The 21,572-nt window shown below is 39.5% G+C and overlaps 1 protein-coding gene across 16 annotated transcripts in view; it reads right to left on the bottom strand.

Moving 5' to 3' along the window:
• The window catches only part of DCBLD1 (discoidin, CUB and LCCL domain containing 1), a 271,285-nt gene that overhangs the window by 93,794 nt on the left and 155,919 nt on the right, over positions 1-21,572 (bottom strand). For 13 of the 16 annotated variants that reach the window (XR_008618365.1, XR_008618364.1, XM_055087536.1 and 10 more), the window contains 2 exons: positions 12,355-12,567; positions 1,071-1,205 (listed from right to left, as the gene is read on the bottom strand). Coding sequence is in view for 14 of the 16 variants with exons in the window: in XM_028494502.1 (XP_028350303.1) it covers positions 1,071-1,205; positions 12,355-12,567 (348 nt within the window). In the remaining 2 variants the exon portion in view is untranslated. Of the gene's footprint in view, positions 1-1,070; positions 1,206-1,815; positions 3,204-12,354; positions 12,568-21,572 lie in introns of those variants that run through there. The other 3 variants (XM_028494510.2, XM_028494509.2, XM_028494511.2) reach the window with 3 other exon arrangements.

Here is a 21,572-nt window from a genome sequence, read left to right on the forward strand (position 1 = left end):
GTTGTGGCCTCTCCCGTTGCGGAGCACAGGCTCCGGACGCGCAGGCTCAGCGGCCATGGCTCACGGGCCCAGCCGCTCCGCGGCGTGAGGGATCTTCCCAGACCGGGGCACGAACCCGTGTCCCCTGCATCGGCAGGCGGACTCTCAACCACTGTGCCACCAGGGAAGCCCAGGAGCCTATCAGCTTTGATCAATGAGGACCAAGGACTTAAAAGCAGCGTGCTCTCTGGAGCAATTTATAGAACTGAACTAATACTCAGCAATGGAAACTCTAAGATACTGTGGATTTTGGTGCTTTTAGATGGACCTAGCATAGTTTCCAAAATATTCCACATTTGCTGCGGAAGTTCTTCCTTTCCTTAATCATTTCAGCAGTTCTTAGGGAGAAACATATGCTGAACACCGGCCATGCAGGGGCCTGCTAGGATGTTGCTCAGATCTGATTGGCTGAGTGAGAAATGAATGGGGTACCCCCTTCCCAGAGTATTTCTGCAGGAGGGGCCTGACAGCAGAAACTCTGGGCACCTCTGTGGCCCTGGCAGACCCTGGGCTGCATGGAAATTACTCTGGAGTTCGAGGCCTGGATGGGAGGCCACACTTTCCTTTCCCATCAACATTCATGCTCCCCTTCTCTCCCGCTCACGTGCTAGCTGGATGGGTAGGGCACTTGGTGACAGTGACTTCCTCCTCATACTCGCATGCTCCCATGCTGGTGCACTGGTGTGTATGGAGTGGGGCGTGTCCCCTAAGCTAACAAAGGGGTTGGTGGAGAGCTCCAGAGAATAGCCAGACCTTAGGAGGGTCAGGAGGGTAGCCCCAGAGATACACAATCCATGATTTCTAGGAAAATGAGATCAACCCTCTCCCTCATAAGTCAGCGGATCAATCTAACATGGGCTATGAAAGTATTCAGTTCAGACCTAACTACTTACAAAGACACTGCATTCCTCTCTTCCCTCACATATTAATTCTGGATCTGAGGTCACAGTTCTGTCCAGAGATGGTGACTAGCAAGAGGAATTCTAAGACAGAAAAAGGTTTACAGATTTATGTTGGTCCTTCTGCTATACCTGGATGGTCGCTGCTGGCATAGGTTAGCAAAAAACCCCGCCCAGAAATGTGGGATCCACTCTCAAAGCGAACAGTTACTTCACTGGTGTTCAGCAAAAGTTCTTTGGGCACAGTCATGCTTCCACAATACGGACCTAAAAACAAAGCACACTTGTAGCTCATTTCAAAATTCAGACCAGTACAAAGAATTGGTATATACATTTTTTTCCCTTAAATGTCAAATTTACCAGACAACACATACACATAAGATTATAATCTTCACCCAACTGAAATTTTGCTTCACACTGAGACTAAGAATTAGTGACTGATTGTAAATTTGATTATACAGAGAAACAAGATGGGGGAAGTGGCCAATTCTAGATAAGCAATAGCCTGGAACTAGTTAATTGTGAACAACACAAGAGATACATTTCGATTTTTATAAGAAGGCGACTAACAAACAAAAATCAAATATATTTAGTTAAGAAAATGTTATCACAAAAGTGATATTCTAGGGACCTCCTAAATTTGCTTAAAGTATGGTCTAAATGCTTGTGTCCCAACCAAATTCATATGTTAAAATCCTAATGCCCAATGTGACAGTATTAGGAGGTGGGGCCTTTGGGAGGTACTTAGTTTCACAAGGGCAGAGCCCTCATGAATGGGATTAGTGCCTTTATAAAGGAGGCCCCAGTGAGCTTGCTTGCCCCTTCCAGCATGTGCGGACACGGGGAGATGGCTATGAACCAGGAAGGGGGCTCTCACCATCCACTACACTGTATCTGCCAGCACCATGATCTTGAACTTCCCAGCCTCCAGACTGTAAGAAATAAATGTCTGTTGTTCATAAGTTACCCGGTCTGTGATATTCTGTTATAGCAGCCTGGAGAGACTAAGACAGGTAGTAAAGAAAATGTTATCACAAAAATGATATTCTCCTAAATTTGCTCAAAGAAACTCACAAATTCCCTTTTTCCAAGAAAGTTCCACTACTGTACAGCACAGGGAACTATACTCAATATTTTGTAATAACCTATAAGGGAAAAGAATCTGAAAAATATATATATACGTATAACTAAACCACTTTGCTCTACACCTGAAACTAACACAACACTGTAAATCAACTATACCTCAAGTTTTTAAAAAGTGTAAAGGAAAAGAAAGTTCTAGAATTAAAAGACTGTCCAATACAGGGTAAAAATCTTATTCTCATGCAATTTGCACATTTCTCTTTCTCTTCTCTTCTTTACCACTCTTAACAGCAACTTCTGGTTAACTCATATAATTTATTTTGATTTGTAAAATGAAGTTTATAAGAAAGCAGAATAATTTCTAAAGGCTTTTGAAATACCACAGTATAAATTATACAATTAAGAGTATAACATATTGTTTCTAGAATACGTTGCTTAAAAAGCAATAGAAAGCTCTGTGAACTTTCAAAAGACAAAATTAGGGCTTCCCTGGTGGCGCAGTGGTTGAGAATCTGCCTTCCAATGCAGGGGACACGGGTTCGAGCCCTGGTCTGGGAAGATCCCACATGCCGCGGAGCAACTAGGCCCGTGAGCCACAACTACTGAGCCTGCACGTCTGGAGCTTGGGCTCCGCAACAAGAGAGGCCGCGATAGTGAGAGGCCCGCGCGTCGCGATGAAGAGTGGCCCCCACTTGCCGCAACTAGAGAAAACACTCGCACAGAAACGAAGACCCAACACAGCCAAAAATAAATAATAAATTAATAATAAATTTTTTTTTTTTTAAAAAAAGACAAAATTAGATTTGGAGCTTACAAAAAAAAGACCTTCCTAAGAATACTCAAGTTGAAGTTTAATTTGTAAACTGTCATCTTGAAAGTCAAGTGTGCAAGATGGGATCATTTCTCTAAAAACAGGGGTTAGCAAGTCAATTTTGAAGAGAGGTATTCTTCATCAACTTCTCCCAAAATAGAACAGTATACAAAGAGTCAATGGAACAACAATGACAACATCAGGTTAAGGGAAGAAAAAGACCACTCCAAGTCAATATGAGTCACACCAGCCAAAGCCAACATAGGGAGCAAACTGCTAAAAGATGCAGAAGATCGTGAACCCAACTCAGCCTTCCTTTCCTGATATAAGGGATCGAATTTCTCTTCTGTCCTGTCCAGGTGTCATGTTCTGAAGATGTGATAAAATGAGAGAAATCCTGTGTGTTTTATGAGTACAACTAGTCACACCAGCCAAAGCCAACATAGGGAGCAAACTGCTAAAAGATGCAGAAGATCGTGAACCCAACTCAGCCTTCCTTTCCTGATATAAGGGATCGAATTTCTCTTCTGTCCTGTCCAGGTGTCATGTTCTGAAGATGTGATAAAATGAGAGAAATCCTGTGTGTTTACATGCCCCAGATCTCAGTCGTTGCCTATTATTAAATTATAATGAAATCCAAATAAAAAGGATCATCTCTCTCTTTAGAAACACTCATCATATACAATTACTTACATGAGTTAATACCTGCAAATTATTTAGAATGGTACCTAGGATATAAAGTGTTAAGTACCTGTTAAGTAAACAAATAAATACATTAAAACAAACAAACAAACAAATAATGCCTGTTTTCCTTTTAGACAATGTTCCATGGGGTTAGGGACTTTTCTATATCCGTCACTGCCTCAAACACCTTGTACGTGTGACAGCTTTCCAAATATTGTTTGAATCAAAATGAAGTTAAATGTTCTTCTATTTGCAACAGCTGGTTTTTAAAAACCAAACATGATTATAAAGATACATAAAATATTTACTCCTGTCATTACAAACTAGCATGAAGAAGTAAGCAAGAAAAGTATGGAAAAGCAAGAAAGGAAAAGAAAATCATTGGTGTGGTAGATATATGGATTTTTTGATCTTTAAGAGTGCTCACAAGCATGGAAGATAGTCAATTAATACTAAATTCAATTTTGTATAATAAAGTAGAATGATAAGCATTTTTGCAAAATTAAAGTGAGTCAGATTACTGTGCTTGACTTATGCAACTGATTCTCAGTTTGTTTTAAATAAGTTTCAAATTCATTTGTTCTTTGCACAGGTAAGTGAGATACTGACTTTGCAAGCTTAAGAACAAAGATGAAATAACTAGTAACTTGTTGCTATTAGTAAATCAGAATATTTTTCTAATCATATTTATTTCTTCCAAGAAGAAATAACAACATATATACTCTTCTCCAAATCATGATGACGATACCATACCAACCTCTCCTTAAACTTCTATTTGCATTCCAATGAGTTCTAACAAAAACAGTGAGGAAAAGTCTAAATTGATAATAAGCGAGAACTTGTTTGAAATTTTTTTAGTTGAAATATATCTGACATATAACACTATAATGTAAGGTATACAACATGTTAATTTGATACATTTATATATTTTAATATGATTGCCATTGTAGGGATAATTAGCACCTCTATCACATTACATAATTATCATTTCTTCTTAGGGGTTGGAATAATTAAGTTCTAGTCTCTTGTTTGATGATTATAATACAATATTGTTGTCTATATTCACTATACTGTGCATTAAATCTCTAGGGCTTATTTGTTACTCGTTGCAAGTTTGTACACGTAAACAACATGTGTCCTATTCTCCCACCCTCCATCCCCTCGTGACCACCATTTCATTCTTTGTTTTTACCAACTTGTCTTTTTTAGATTCCATATGTAAGTGGAGATCATACAGTACTTGGCTTTCTCTGCCTGGCTTATCTCACTTAGCATAATGTGCTCAAGGTCCATCCACGTTGCTGCAAATGACAGGATGCTCTTCTTTCTCAGGGTTGAATAACTGGAATTGTTTTTAAAGATTTTTATGGAACGGTTGAAAGGAAAGGTTGCAAAATTATAAATATTTTACACAAATAGATAAGAGTGTATGCCATTACACTAAGCTGTTGTACAATACATACAATTTCCTAGATCAAAACCACATAAAAATAGTAAAACTCTAATTTGGTTGCATCCTCCCAAAGTCATGGTAGGCACGGTAGGTAAACATTTCTGGAAGAAGTTCAAAGAAAGAAAATGGAAACACACACACACTTTAATCACCGTTACCCCACAGGCACCATCCCTCTCACATTTTCATTGATGTGCTGCAAAAACGTAACTAAACCCTAGCAGGGACAGAGTATGCCCTGTATGTACAAATGCCATCATTAAAAGTTATTTGACAGGTTCATCAGGGCACAGCCATCACAACAGCAGGAGGCAGCTGTAGCCCAGGGTGGGGAACTGAAGCTGAGGGTTGGCTGCGGTATCACCTTTGGCAAAACACCCAAATTACTGCCTGCCTGAAGGTCTGACAGATAGATTCCTTTCCACAGACTAGAAGTTAATAACTGCATTCCTAGAATTAAAAGCGAAAAAGAGATGAAAATAGAAAAATGTGACTGGCAGTGAGAGGGAAAAATAATTAATGGGAAACCATGAAAGGAGTCTGTCCCAAGCAATGCTCTCAGTTTTCAGCAGACTCCCTGGAGGATGATATCTTTTCTTCTGAAAGCCTTTCACCACCCACACCTGCCCCAAAGATATATTTACTGTTAGTACTCTCTGTCCCAATTTTTTCAAAGGATCTACACCTGTATTTGAACATGCACAATGCCATTGGAAACCCAAATAAGAGCTCAGAGGTGACTTCTAGCTTTGACCATGGTTCTATTTGCCATCCTGTGCAGTGTTCCTAGATTGGCAAACCTGTTTCAATTCACAGTCAGACTGAACCCCAAACCTTCTTGAGTGGTTAAGACCTCTAGCAGGCCTAAAAGTAAGACTCACAGTCTGCATAGATGTTTGCTTCACAACTGGCCGTGCTGTGTTTCATTGAACTTGGACTTGCTGTCTAACAGTGACCTTCCTCCTCACCTCTATCCTTGTCTGGGAAGCAGGTTCCATCTTTGTAGTCTCAAATTCCCACCAGACTGGGAGACAGCAGAAAGGCAGTTCATCAAGTAGACAGAAAAATCAAAAAAATAAATCCTGTACCTTTTGTGGAATGCAGTGAGTCACCCTGGATTGTGGGAAAAGCCATCAATGATACCAAATGGAATGGCATGTGGCATTTGGCACCAGACATGAGACCAAGAGCTAGCAGACAATGGACTGATTCCTTGGACAAAAGGAATACAGGGCCAGGAACCCTAGGAGCTGCCTGCTTTGAGCACAGTAGGCCAGTTCCTCTCAACACATCCCCTGTTCCATGAGCAGCTGAGAAGGGAAACCCTTTATCTTCCCACGTGTGAATAAAAGCAAACTGTCCTACAAGGAAGAATGAACTGCCTGCCCGAAGCCAGTCCTCTGGATTCTCTGGCAATCTGACAATCTGTGCAGCAATTTATCCTCCTGCTGCATTCTCCATGGCCTGTCTGCCTAAGTCTCCAGACATTACAAGGTAATATTTTGTTTAGTAACTGTTCCAAGTCATTACAGATGGGTCTATGCTTTTGATCTTGAAACTGATGACACTAAGTTATTGTTTCATCTGTGAAAAAGATGTGTTTAAAAAATGGTATGCATGCTGTTAAAAGAAATCAAAGAGACCTATCCGTCTCCATAACCAGTGGTGAAAAACAGAGAGCAAACAAAAAACTAAGTCTTGACAGATCTGTCATAAATCAAATTGAACAACAACAAAAAACTCCTAAAAACCTTCATTAGCCTTACGAGCACCATCTTAAGCACACATTTAATTTCTCATGACAGATAAGAACATGCCAATGAGATGAAGTGATTCTCCCTGGGAGAGCCACTGGCAGAGCCAACCACTCGGCACACCATCAGCCAGCTGCCAGGAAAGTGGTACCTGGCACGGCCCAGATCTGGGTGCAGAGGCGTGCTGATAAAACAGTCTCCAGAAATGTTGAAGCTGCAAACACCACTGGACTTGTGTCCATTTTCCTTTTGTTATTTTTTTTTTTCTATGCAGTCAAATGGCAGGGCTTGTCCTTGCTTGCTAATTGCAATAGGTCACTGTACAAAATTACAGAATTTTCAGGGCCATTTTCTTTGAAAAGGAGGGAAATTAGCATAAAAAAGGGATATTCCTGGACTGTGTCATTAAAACCATAGTCACGTAAGAATGTAAGTGGTATCCCTGGAGAGTTTTGGTCTCTGGTTCCCAGACAAAAATCAGTGACAGATGATAAATGAGCCAGGCGGATTCCTAGACAAAGGTGCGGCTTTACTTGGGGCTAGGGACTCAGGTCAAGAAGCGCTTTCACAGCAGAACCTACCTAGGCCATTACTTCTCTCCCAACAAAAGATGGCAATTTGCTGAAATGAATCACAGTGCATCTCTGGGAAAGTGTTTGAGGAAAAGGAGGAGGTGGAGGCCAATACTCCTTCTCCTTGAGGATTATGGTTATGTTAACGAGACCTCTAGCATGGAACTTTCTGGCTGATATAACCTTTTTTATAAGTTTACGATTCTTTCTGTATTCTATCTTGGCATAAAAGGCAAAACAAAGCAAAACAAACAAAAATCAGTCCTTCTCAAGCATTTCCACCAAAGTAGCCTCAGTCATAGAGGAGAACGCACCTCTGGGGTGCTTGAGGCCCAAAACAACTTTCCATAAGCTTCTTCAAAGGCTTTTGCTTTATCATTAAAAGTCCTAAGATTTTTGCATTCTCCATAATATGGCTGTGAGACATAAACCACGTATAAAATAGAGGCTGGGGGCTTCTCTGGTGGCGCAGTGGTTGAGGGTCCGCCTGCCGATTTCGTGCCCCGGTCCGGGAGGATCCCACATGCCGCGGAGCGGCTGGGCCCGTGGGCCATGGCCGCTGAGCCTGCACGTCCGGAGCCTGTGCTCCGCAACGGGAGAGGCCACAACAGTGAGAGGCCCGCGTACCGCAAAAAAAAAAAAAAAAAAAAGAGGCTGCCAATCTTGCATTTTTCTCTATTTGGAATTTTTTTAAAAAAATCAACAGGCAAGGCATAATGATTATATCTTACTGCAATATGCCAGATATTGCATATTGCAAGAAGTATCATTCTAAAATATTATCACAGAAATCTTGTTGCAATTATGAGTCAAAATACTTAGTATTATTTCCTACTTTTCCCATTTCTCTTGTTCCTGGTGTAATATAAATATTAACGGTTGACTTCATATCGTTGTACTTCTAAGTCACTGACAATGGTTAAAAAAATACTGGGGGTGGAGATGGAAGTACAGGAAGTGTAAGAGAACAATTCTGGAACTTCCTGGCTTTTCTATAGTGCAAATCATTTAGCACAACACAGCTAATTTAACTGACTACGATTAGGTTCACTGACCGTGATGTCTCCCTTAATTTTTTGACTAAGATGCATTTTTTTAAACCTTGAATTCATACTAGCACTCTGCGTGTGAGTGACTTCTCAGAACTCCATTTGGTTCTCAGACCCCTAGGGGAAGGCCTGCAGAGGTCTCCATTTCTTGTTCATCATTCAGCAAATAACAAACAAGAACTACAGCTCACTTCTTCTGCACAAGCCACAGGATCAGATGGCTTTTGTCACCCTGAATGGGAATGGCACGGTGCTTAAAAGTGGGGTCCCTGGAGTCAAATGCCCAGACTTGAATCCCAGATCTAGTTAAGTGATTGTAAGCAAGTTACTTGACCTCTTTGAGCTTCAGTTTCCTTATGTGTGGAGGCTAATAATAGGCCCCCTCTTACAGGGCTATTACGAGGGTTAAGTGAGTAACTCTGGAGCGCCAAAGCACAGTGTACGGCACAGATGAACGCTCCGCTGCAGGCACCTTCTTTACTGTTTCATGGTCTTTTTTATATGATAAGTAGAGTCCGAAAATTTTAGGTAAGTCAAGTCTTTCTTCAAATGAGGAGGGGATATTTATTGATAGAGGAATCTTACTGTAAATCTTCCTACAGTGTGAAAAAAGACTCAAATTTATAAGCTTATAGATTTTTAAATATATAAAGTTTGCCAAGATCAAGCTACATGCAGTCAGACTCATTAAACGTTGACTGAGCATCTGCCAGTGTAAGACTACGCTAAGCAACAGAGGATAAGCGAAGGATGAATAAAATGCAATTCCTTCCTCAGGAAACCCCCTATCTGGTAGAGAAGCTAAAATAATGATCTCAACCAGAGACTGGTGCTCCACTGAAGGCTTAGAAAAACAACGTGAGTCCAGACGAGGGACCGACTGGAGCTGCTGGACAATAACATCATCAAATGTACCGAACATGAAACTGTGTGATGTGTTTAGGAAAAGGCATAGAGAGGCGGAGACTAAGAGATGTGGCTGGAGGACCTCCCTGGTGGTGCAGTGGTTAAGAATCCACCTGCCAATGCAGGGGACACGGGTTCGAGCCCTGGTCCAGGAAGACCCCACATGCCACAGAGCAACTAAGTCCGTGCACCACAACTACTGAGTCTGTGCTCTAGAGCCCAGGAGCCACAACTACTGAGCCTGCATGCCTAGAGCCCGTGCTCCGCAACAAGAGAAGCCACCGCAATGAGAAGCCCGCGCACCGCAACAAAGAGTAGCCCCCGGTCACTGCAACGAGAGAAAGCCTGTGCACATCAACGAAGACCCAACGCAGCCAAAAATAAATAAATTAATAAATTAATTTTTTAAAAAGATGTGGCTGGAAATGTGGGTGGGGAAGAGAGTGAGCGAGCGAGCCTTGAACCATGCTAACAAGTGTCTATGCTAGACCTGGCCCTAAGCCACTTAATTTTTCTTTTTTTTAAGGGCACATTAATTTTACTCAGGATGAGATAGAACTTTTTCAGCCTACATGTAATAAAGATTTTCCTAACAAAGAAAATCTGTAGTTCTGACTAGAAGAAAATTTAGAATGTAATTCTTTTTAAATATGCTTATAGGATTGAAATATTCTAATTTCCTTTCCATGCATTCCTTTTATTGCTAATTTCTGTTATTCTTGTCTGCTGGATTTGCCTTAACATGACTGATCAGGGAATCTTTTACATAGCCTCAAAAGAAAGAAATTCTGAGCATCGCTAAATATTTTATCTTAAGAACATCCCCAACCCAAAATATTAACTACACCTGTGTTTTAGGCAAAATTGCTGTATGATGTAATACTGGGCTGGTCCACCTGGGAAGGGTGATAATGCACTGAGTTTTTCTTTGGGTGTTGGTACTGGGAGAGGAACAGACATCTAGAAACAGATGTTTTGGAGCCACAAAGACATAGATATAAATTTTCCTTTCAGCCCTTAACTAGCTTTGTGATCTTCAGCATGTTCCTAAAATAAAATAATAAAATACTCATTGTGCCTCAGTTTCCCTGTTTGTAAAAAGAAGTTAATAATATTTACCTTGCAGGGTGGATGTAAGGATTCCAGAAAATCTACGTGAGGCCAAGCATGTGCCTGACATACAATGAGTACGCTTATTTCTATAATGAGTATATATTTCGTTTTTAAATGACAAACATAACTATGCAGGAAACAATTTAAAGAGAAAAACGAATTTACTGGGCTTTATTGAAATGAATTGCAATTCATTACTCACTTCCTAGTGAAGAGTCTAAATCTTGAAAATTCAAGAAGCTAGAAATGTGGACTAGAGCGCCCTGAGGCCAACCATGATCAGCTTGTAACCCAGCTCCTAAAATGTAGTTAATCCCAGGCTTTTCCTCCTTTTTGTGTATTTGCGAATATACATCAAAGACAATGGAGTAAACGCCTTGGTGTGGGAAAGCCACATCCATTCTCCAATCCTGTTTCAGGACGATTTGCTCCCCTTTTTAATCCTCACCGCAGCCCCCAGGCTGAGAGAGACCCAAAGCAACAGAGATGATTTACGCTGCTGCTCTGTCAGCAGGTGGAATTAACTGCTCATCTTCTGGAAGAGTAGATGCTTCCCCACAGAGCCTAGTGTGGAAAAGCCGTTTCTGGCCCTGCAGCAGTTTCCCTCGTGTTTTACACAGGAGCTCTGACACTCAATGCCCTCCTCTGAATCTGAAGGAAATTTCCTGGCTAATGAAGGATTCCCTGAAGGGTGGCTCCATACATTACCACACATTCGATTACCAGAGCTAACAGAACAGTAAGTGACCCCAGGGGCCTTAAGCGTCCCTGGAATTCTCATTTTTCCCATTTGAGTCAAACTGCAGTTAAAAAGTTGCAACTAATTATATATGAAATCAACCATCTTTACTCTGTCAGAGTAATTCAACCAACATTAAAATACAGATAATATTCCCAGGGAATAAAAATAAATAAATCTTAAGTTTTTTCCTCCATGGGGACTAGATAAGTTTAGACCTCTGAACAGTCTCAGGACTGGCCTGGGCTTCCACCCTGGGAGGAGTGAGGAAGCTCTGGATGCAAAGGTAAAGACAGCCTTGAAAGCTGTGTGTTTCAGAGAAATTACCTATAGAACTAGCAGGACAGGGTTTTGCTTAAAACCTGTATCATGTTTGGAGTTGTAACACACAGAGAATTTCAAAAAATCTCTAATCTCAGAAGAATCTGTATGCAAGTTCTGTCTTTGTTTTCTAATCCACGAAAGCCAAGTTGTTTCCTTGGGCTTAGAACTGTAGGGTCAGTGCTAATGGTGATTTCAGACACCAGTGTGCTAACAGCACACCCCAAACCACAAAAAGCTTAATTTCAAAAGGTTACTCTGAAAACTGTCCTTTGCACTTGCCCTTCCCCTACCCAGAAAACTGACCCCAGACATATGTGTACAGTCCCTTCACTCACTCCATTTGGGTCTCCGCTCAAATGTCTTCTTATTGGAGAAGCCTTCCTGACCATCCCATATGAAGACAAACACTCAGAATCAGACTTGCTATCACCTTAGGAGGACTCTTTTTTCTTATTCCTTATTTTTCTTTCTCACTGCCTCTCATATTATAGATGTATTTGTTTGTTTTCCACCCGTCCCTCTACCAGTATAAGCACGATGAAAGGAGGAACTTTGTTTTTCCACTGCTGTATCCCACCCAGTCCTCCACAGAGCACTTGAACACATGACCGTCATTCAATAAATATTTGTCACACGAATGAATGAACTGTAGGTGTTTTAGCCAAATGCTATATATCTCCAGTTGTCTTCCCGACAAGATATAAACTCTAACTAAGCTCCTGAGACCCACGCAAGGCTACTATCTCCTCAGATGTCTTTGTGCAGCTTATGAAACAAGTGTATCCGTGTGAGCTACCCTGAGAGTCTACAAAGAGCAAGCCCCCTCTTCTGATCTTCCCAGGCTGTAACACTGATGAGCGTGCCACGTGCCTCCTCCCTGCATCTCAAATTTTCCCATGCTCAGTGAAACCTAGATCTCTTTTCTTACCATATTGATCTGAAGAGCTAGTGAACAGAAGGTAGTCAGAAGCACAGGTCTGGGATTCAATATCCAAATCTCCCAACCTCACAATCAATCTCTTCCCCTTCGGTACTGTGATCGTCTTTTCACAAAGAGTGTGATTGGGGTAAGTCCCTGGATAATTCTTAGATGTCATGGTGCCACTGTCCTTGTAGGTCACTATGTGCCCACAGCCATCACCTGTTAAAGAAAAAAGAATACAAAAAGTAAGTGAAATTAATTTTTACTGAGGACTGAAAATGTCCAGGATAATCTTCATCTTAGGTATTCTACTCCTTCTATGGAGAGAGATGGAAAAGCTAACAAAAAAAAAAAAAAAGGACTGAATTATTAAACAGCATTTATTATTACAGGTATTTCATCTCTTGTTTCTCAGCTTAATCTTCTTAACATTGTTGATCAAAATGTTTCATGTATTAGCACGGTAAACCCTTTGCAAACACATCACTTAGTCAAATTACTTTTTCTAATCATCTATCCATCTACCCATCCACACTTGCACAGCGGGCCCTTGGCATTCGCAGATTTGCCATTTGTGGTTTTGTCTACTAGCAAGCCAATGCCGTGAAATAATTTGCAACCGAGAAAATACTACTACTCATTTCAGGGGTTATTGTCCTGATTAAATAGGATCATGTATGCAAAATGCTCCTGGTAGAATCTGAGGCTTATGCTGAGAGGACTTTGTTTAAGAGCCTGTCATTCAACTGGGGGCTAACAAGCATCTGACATTCACACCTCAGTTAGTAACAGTCACAGATTTGGAAGTTCCTGAGAGACTCAAGATGTATCATGAGCATCAAGGACCAACTGTATTGAGTGCCTGCCACCTGCCAGACATGGCATTGTTGGAGACACATAAAAGCAGCAATGGCTGCTCAGGACTCAGAGTGAAATGGGAGAGTTCCGTGTTCAGATAACTATAACACTAGGTGCCCCTGCCATAGCAGGAGCTTAAACAAAGGGCCTAAGAGGGCAAGAGAGAATCTATTTCAGTGAATTCTCACTACTTCACTAAAACAAGGAATTCTCTTAAGACTTTCTGAACAGGCAAGTTAATCAACTGACCAACAAGTTGTTCCAGTATATTAAAGCGACCAGGTTAATCACCCAAACATCTAACAGCATGCACAACTGGGGGGGCTACAAGGTTAGGAGCAAACACTGCATGCAAAGTACAAAGTACAAAATGCCTGTGGTTACTAAGGCTTCAAAGGAACAAAGCCAGAATTTTTGCCCTTCACCGGAGGAAGAGAAAGTAGAAGTCTGTTGGAGAAGGAACTCTCTGAGGTGGTTAACAGAAGGCATCCCAAAGCCTCCTATGGACAAGCCCCAACTTGGGCATCCTGGGAATCTGAAGCCCAAGGCAGCCTTCTTCCTTCTCCAGGCTAGTCCCCGCTAGAGGATTCATCTGGGGTCTTCCTTTATTCTACCTCCTTCTTGCCCTGAGGCTTGCAGCCCACATGACATGGGGGCCTAGTTAAAATAAGGGGTTGGGGAAAACTGCAGAATCTATTCCAAATCAGCAGTCAAGCTCCAGGCAAGGACCCACCCATTATGCAGGAACTCTCACAAGATTCCAAGCAGGGAGGTTGCACTGGGGGAGTTGACCTATAGAAGCAATGAGTTATTACCAGAGGGAAATGGAGATAGACAGCTAAGATAAAACTACTCTGAAACCTGGAGGTCCAGGCAGAAGTTGTGGAATTTATACAGTAGGCAATAGGGGCCTACAGAGGCTTTTGAGAAGGGAGATAATGAAAGAGGTATTAGAAAAAGTTTCGATACAGGAACTAGAATGCAGGAGAATCTGCCTCAGAAGAGCAGTAAGAGGGCTAGGAATGGGGTGGCTGGAATGGAAAGGGAAAGAAAAACAGGGGGAAGTTCACAAGAAAAAAATCAACAGGCTCGGGTTTCGGTTAATTATAGTGGGAAAGACAAGAGGAGAAAAAAATAAAAAAACGTTGAGATGTTGAGTCCAGAAATGATTGGAACACTGAGGCTAATATGACGGAAAGGGAAGCCCACAGGGCAAGAAGGTTTGGGGACAAAGGTTGTAAGTTTGGTTCTTAAGTTTGAGGTGACAGCTATATTCCTTGGGCTCTCTGGCAGTAAGTACAAAATTGTTGAGAATTAAATGAAAATTATACTAGAGTGACGCATACGGTGCAGAAGCACTTAGGGGTTTTGATTTAAATTTAGAATTATTTACCTGCTCTTAAAGGCTTTTGTAAAAAAAAAAAAAAAAAAAAAAAAAAATCCAATTGACAATTTCTCTTGGAAACTGGAAGACAGGGCAATCATACCAGCAGGTGTTCTCACAGGGCTGAAGGCGGTGGCTGCCCCTTTAAAGGAGACAAACGCCCTAGCTCCCCACAAGGTCCTGTAACTCGTTTCTAAGACTTGCCCACCTTAGGAGGCAGTGACTTTTAGCACCCTGATGAAACAACACTAGGGTAACTAGCGTACAACTATGCATATAAATATACACATAACTAACCCCCTCTAAGCCACCAAGATATCACCGGTGAAACCCTTAAATGTCTCTTTTCTTAGTACTATGAAATTCTGCTTTTATAAGAGAAAAGAAAGTGAAATCTTTTCCTAGAAAACATCCCTAGACATAAAATGAGGCTCAGTTACAGGTGAATCAGCCCACACATGATTACTGTATTCGAAGTTTTAAGCGACATGTCATGACAAAGGAAAATTCCAGGGTGTCACTTTTATTCAAGACTGTAATTATGCTTCTTTTCAATGCCTTCTACCCTAACGCCCAAGAGGAAACTCATCTCACCCAGCGACACTGGCAGAATGCGAGCAGGTTTAAGTCGTCAAACCTCCCATCCTTACTTTACATGGGGGATTGTGGCTCAGATGTGGAGGAGCTTCCCTTTTCCATTAACTATCAGAATGAAACTAGGTCTTTCTTCTGCCAAAAAACCTGAAAGGAACAGCTGAGTCCTAATTTATTACAAAGCCAACTGTCACCAGAAGTTGCAATTTCACTCCGGCCTATGGAAGACTACTTATGGAGTCTTCTGTGGCAAGCACTAATTTAATAAACTTATTCCCTGGGTACTGATGACATCAGGACTTTTCAACCTACTGTCTTTCCACAGTTTTGATGAATTCAAAGGACTAGATATAGTTAACAATATTATAGAATATAATTGGAAGTTGTTAGGAGAGTAGATCTTAGATGTTCTCACCACAAAAAGGAAACAGTAATTATGTGAGGTGATAGCAGTGTTAGCAAATGCTACGGTGTTAAATAACTTTGAAATACATAAATGTATAAAGCCAATGCACTGTAGACTTGAATTTACACAACGTCATATGTCAATTATATCTCAATAAAGCTGAGGGAAAAAAAGAACTAGAAATATGCCAAAGAGCAAATGGAAAATGCCTATGGTATCATATATCGAATAAGGCATATGCATGCAATTGAAAACAACAGAGAAGCACTATTTCCACGACCTCATCCTAACACTTTTTGTAGCTTAACTCAGAGCCCAACTCTAATTAAGAAACACTGACAAGGAAGACAACAAGAGTTATTTAAAAATCTACCAGTTCACATTCCATATGTAATGTATCAACATCAATATGGTGGTTGTAATATTATACTATAGCTTTGCAAGATGCTATCACAGGGGAAATCAGGTAAAGGTACACAGCATCTCTCTGTATTATTTCTTACAACTGCATGTGATCTATGATTATCTCAGAATAAAAAATTTAATTAAAAAATTTTGAAAAAATCTGTCAGTCTGGTTAAGTTTTCCTGGCAGGGGGTGAAAATGAAGGGGCTTTTTCTATTTTATACTTTTCTATACTATTTGGATTTTGTGATCGTCTACTTAAATTATTTTTAATTAAAGAATTTATACAAGCTTGCATTAAACAGATCACCATGGAATGACAACAATAAAGGAGGCCACTTTTATTCTAAAACCTCTGTGTACTAAATCCATTAACCAAGTTCTCACATTTGTCTAAAGAGCATAGGGTGTTGTGTCTGGGGAGGTTCATAATATATGCCCCGGTTTACAGATGAGAAAACAAGATGTATATGAGTAGCCTATCCTTATGGCTACTCAACCAATGGTACATACCAGAGGACAATTCCAAGATGATCTAGTTCTAGGATTTTAAAAACACTTTTGTCACCTCTTTATTTGATTTTGTAACACAAGTGTATTTGTGTTTAATTTTGGAAAACCACCTGCACTGATGCCCTACCAGACCTCTTTTTAGATACTTTCACAACATCTGTCTATTAAAATGAACAGCTCCCTAATAAGATGTAGCTTATCTGGCAATGGTCACAAAAAGATGGAAAACCTTTGGGTAGAAGGTTGAGGAAGAACTTGATTTTTTTAAATTAATTTTTATTGGAGTATAGTTGCTTTACAAGAAGAAAAACTTTAAAATGAAAGGATCAGGCAGGTCACCATCTAAACTTATTAATGGATCTCAGCATGACTACAAGTGAGAAAATCAGATATTACAAGTCTCCTACTAGGATAAAATGTGCTCAGCATACCAACACCTATGAAGCACTCTTGCCAAAAAGCAAAATATTTGAATTGATAATTGACTCTGAATCTCATCAAGCCTTTACGTCTAACTTCAGTTTACAGGAAACACAAGGGGTAGAAACACATGTGTACTGACACCACAAGGAAGTCATTAGCTGAATCCAGGTGATACTCTAGGTGCAACTGACCCAGTTTCTTCAACAAGGAATTGTATAAAGAAACGTTTTTAAAAGTGTTTATTTTAACTAAAAATAGAATTACCATATGATCCAGCAATCCCACTCCTGGGCATATACCCAGAGAAAACCATAATTCAAAAAGATACATGCACCCCAATGTTCATTGCAGCACTATTTACAACAGCCAGATCATGCAAGCAACCTAAATGCCCATCGACAGACGAATGGATAAAGAAGTTGTGGTACATATATACAATGGAATATTACTCAGCCATAAAAAGGAACGAAATGCGGTGGGGTGGGGATGGTGTTGTGCTGAACTGGGCGATTGGGATTGACATGTATACACTGATGTGTATAAAACTGATGACTAATAAGAATCTGCAGTATAAAAAAACAAACAAAGAACAACTAATACCAAACTTTCTTTGGGTTATTTGTATGGAAATATGTTAATAAAAATGTTTCAGACATTACATGAAGTTTCTAAAACTCTTATATGATCTGGTATAATGTTATAAGTCATAATTCTAGTTATTACTTTAAAATGTATATCTCAGAAATAACTAAATTTCCTTGTCAATTGCATTATTATGAACTTCCATCAAATCTTTAACCATGGTCATTTTAAAGTCTTTTGTCAGTTACAGACAGTTCTGGGTGTACTCTGATGCTTTTGCAAAAATGTTCCTGTAAAAGGGTTTCATCTTCAAGGAATTCATGGAAAAGACTCTGACAAGAGGCAAAAAATATACAAATCAATTTTCACTGCAAAGTAAAGGAGCTGTTACAGTGGAGGATTACTGGACTGAATGTCAATATTATGACATAGTATGAGTGTGTTTCGTGTTTGGTAATTGCAATTATTGTTGCTTTTGTTGTGTTCATCCATTTACAATGCTTGGTGTCAGTTTATTTATCTCTTGTAAAAATAAAATACACTGTGTGTGTGTAAAAAAAAAAAAAGTATTTATTTTAGATTAAAGGAAACTTAAACACCACAACAACCACATGAATCTTATTTGGACCATGACTTGAAAAACCAATCTTACAAAACCATTTAAAAAAGATAACTGGGGGCAATCTACAGATTCAGTGCAATCCCTATCAAATTACCAGTAGCATTTTTCACAGAACTGGAACAAAAAATTTTTAAATTTGTATGTTTAAAATTTTAAAACACCAAAGACTCTGAATAGCCAAAACAATCCTAAGAAAGAAGTATGGAGCTGGAGGAATCACACTCCCTGACTTCAGACTATACTACAATGCTACAGTAATCAAAACAGTATGGTACTGGCACAAAAACAGACACATAGATTAATGGAACAGGATAGAAAGCCCAGAAATAAACCCACACACTTATGGTCAATTAATCTATGACAAAGGAGGCAGGAATATACAATGGAGAAAAGACAGTCTCTTCAATAAGTGGTACTAGGAAAACTGGACAGCTACATGTAAAAGAATGAAATTAGAACATTCTCTAACACCGTATACAAAAATAAACTCAAAATGGATTAAAGACCTAAATGTAAGACCACTCCTAGAGGAAAATATAGGTAGAACATTCTTTGACATAAATCGCAGCAATATTTTTTTTGATCCATCTCTTAGAGTAATGGAAACAAAGGCAAAAATAAACAAATGGTACCTACTTAAACTTAAAAGCTTTTGCACAGCAAAGGAGACCATCAACAAAATGAAAAGACAACCTATGGAATGGGAGAAAATATTTGCAAATGATGTGACCCACAAGGGTTTAATTTTCAAAATATACAAACAGCTTATACAGCTCAATATCAAAACAAACAAACAAACAAAAAACAGCCCAGTCAAAAAATGGGCAGAAGACCTAAATAGACATTTCTCCAAAGAAGACATATAGATAGCCAACAGGCACATGCAAATATGCTCAACTTAGCTAATTATTAGAGAAATACAAATCAAAACTACAATGAGGTACCACCTAACACCTGTCAGAATGGCCATCATTATAAAGTCTACAAATAATAAATGCTGGAGATCATGTGGAGAAAAGGGAACCCTCCTACATTGTTGGTGGGAATGTAAATTGGTACAGCCACTATGGAGAAGAGTATGGACGCTCCTCAAAAAACTAAAAATAGAGTTACCACATGATCCAGTAATGCCAGTCCTGGGCATACATCCTGAAAAGATGAGAATGCTAGTTCAAAAAGACACATGCACCCCAATGTTCATAGCAGCACTGTTTACGATAACCAAGACATGGAAGCAAACTAAATGTCCATCAACACATGAATGGATAAAGAAGATGTGGTGTGTGTATGTAAACATATATATAAAATGGAATATCACTAGTCATAAAAAATAATTAAATAATGCCATTTGCAGCACCATGGATTGACCTAGAGATTATCATACTAAGTGAAGTAAGCCAAGACAAATACTATATGGTATCACTTGTATGTGGAATCTAAAAAAATGATACCTATGAACTTATTTATAAAACAGAAATAAACTCACAAACATAGAAAACAAACTTATGGTTACCAAAGGTGAAAGTCGTGGGGGAGGGATAAATTAGGGGTTTGGGATTATCAGATACACACTACTATATATAAAACAGATAAACAACAAGGTCGTACTGTACAGCACAGGGAATTATATTCAATATCTTGTAATAACCTATAATGGAAAAGAATTGAAAGAGAATATAACAATCACTTTGCTGTACACCTGAAACATTGTAAATCAACTATACCTCAATTTTTAAAAAGTTGGATTTTCAAATGCAATATATTTACACTAATAAATACCAATGCTAATCTTAAAAAAGGTAATTGGGGTATTAAATAATATCAGGGGAGTATTATTCACTTTTTTAGGTGTGATAATGGTACTGAGGTTACGTGAGAAAATGTCTTTACTTTTAGGGATGCCTACTGACATATGTAGGGCTGAAAATGACATGACGACATGTGGTCTGGGATTTGCCATAAAATACTTCAGCAAAAAAGGGAGAGAGGAAAATAAGTAAAAAAGATGGGGAAATGTTGATGGTTACCAGAGCTGGATGATGAGGGTTCACAGGTTTTTGGTTTTTTGTTTTTTTAATTAAAATGAAAAGAAATAAAGGTCAATCTTGAAGGCAAAGAAATACAATCTTGGTTTTACGATTCAGCTCCACATGGTGCTGGGAGGACTCAAGGGCAGTGAGCTGCAATGATGCAGTAGTGGGAGGCGACAGGGACACTGAACTGTCACCACCTACCATCAAGGCGGGAACATGGTGAGAAGGGGGATAGAGGAAGTTTGGCCACAGGGAACTTGTCTACTCTTCACAAGTGGCTACCACACAGCATTTATCATCTTCTTCCTCTGAACTATAATTTAATTGCCAAAGCACATGATGACTAAACTGTGTACCATTTCCTCCTCTCCTCAGACTGGAAGCTTCTGCCCCTGTAGAACAGTTGGAGGGTCCACGATGGGCCTAAACCCTGGCGTTTGCTCGGAGCCATAGCTGGTTTGTGAGACTGACCCACCACCTCCTCAAAACAACTTAGAGAAATTAAACTGGATGGAGGAAGTTTAGATTTTGGAAAAAGCTGCAAGTACTCGTTAATGTTTTATAACTCCCCAAGTGATCTCTACCCCAAATTTCAGCATTTGGAAACAATCTAAATTAGAAAAGAGTCAGACTATGACACCTCCGAGCAGATTGATGTTAAGGAAAAGTTAAGGCCATGTTTTAGAAAACGATTTAATTTTGAAACAGAATATAGATCACATACATAGATATGAAGGAAAAAAGGTTTGAACTGTATATTTTTATGGTGTGGGATTAGAATTGATTTCCATCTTATTTATATTAGTTTTCTAAATGTTCAACAGTATGAATACATTATATATAAACCAGAAAAATAATATAATTAAAACTACCAAATCCACCTAATGTGCTTTGTAACATTAAAGGCTACTTTCAGCATTGGTCTTAAGGTATGCAGACAGGAAGAAGTCTCTAAACCAACATACCCAAACTGGCATTAAAAACTTACTCAACAAGCAGCTCGGAATTTAGGATAATGTAGTTCCCATTTGAAGGAGATCACAGTCAAGGGGAGAGAGACATAAGTTAACAAGTAATTCCTGAGAGTAAAGTGACAGGTCCAATGGACTCATTATCTGTTCCCCCAAATGCCTGAAATGAATGGATATGCGTTTATCTTTCAGACTTTTACATCAGTTATTTAGGAAGTATGGATATACAAGGTATTTTCTAAATAAGCTTAAAACAAATCCCCAGATGCTTGTCTACACGAGTCAACCATTTATTTAGTCTACTCAAATTCCAGCCACTAAGAAAGGAAAACAATAACTTCCTTAAAAGACTACTTCCCTTTGATAAGTAGTCACATTCCACTAACAGCAAAGTGAAATTAAGATATATTTGATACGGACTAAGTTCTGCAAT

Source organism: Physeter macrocephalus, chromosome 10 (assembly GCF_002837175.3).
Source record: "Physeter macrocephalus isolate SW-GA chromosome 10, ASM283717v5, whole genome shotgun sequence".
NCBI classification, from domain to species: domain Eukaryota; kingdom Metazoa; phylum Chordata; class Mammalia; order Artiodactyla; family Physeteridae; genus Physeter; species Physeter macrocephalus.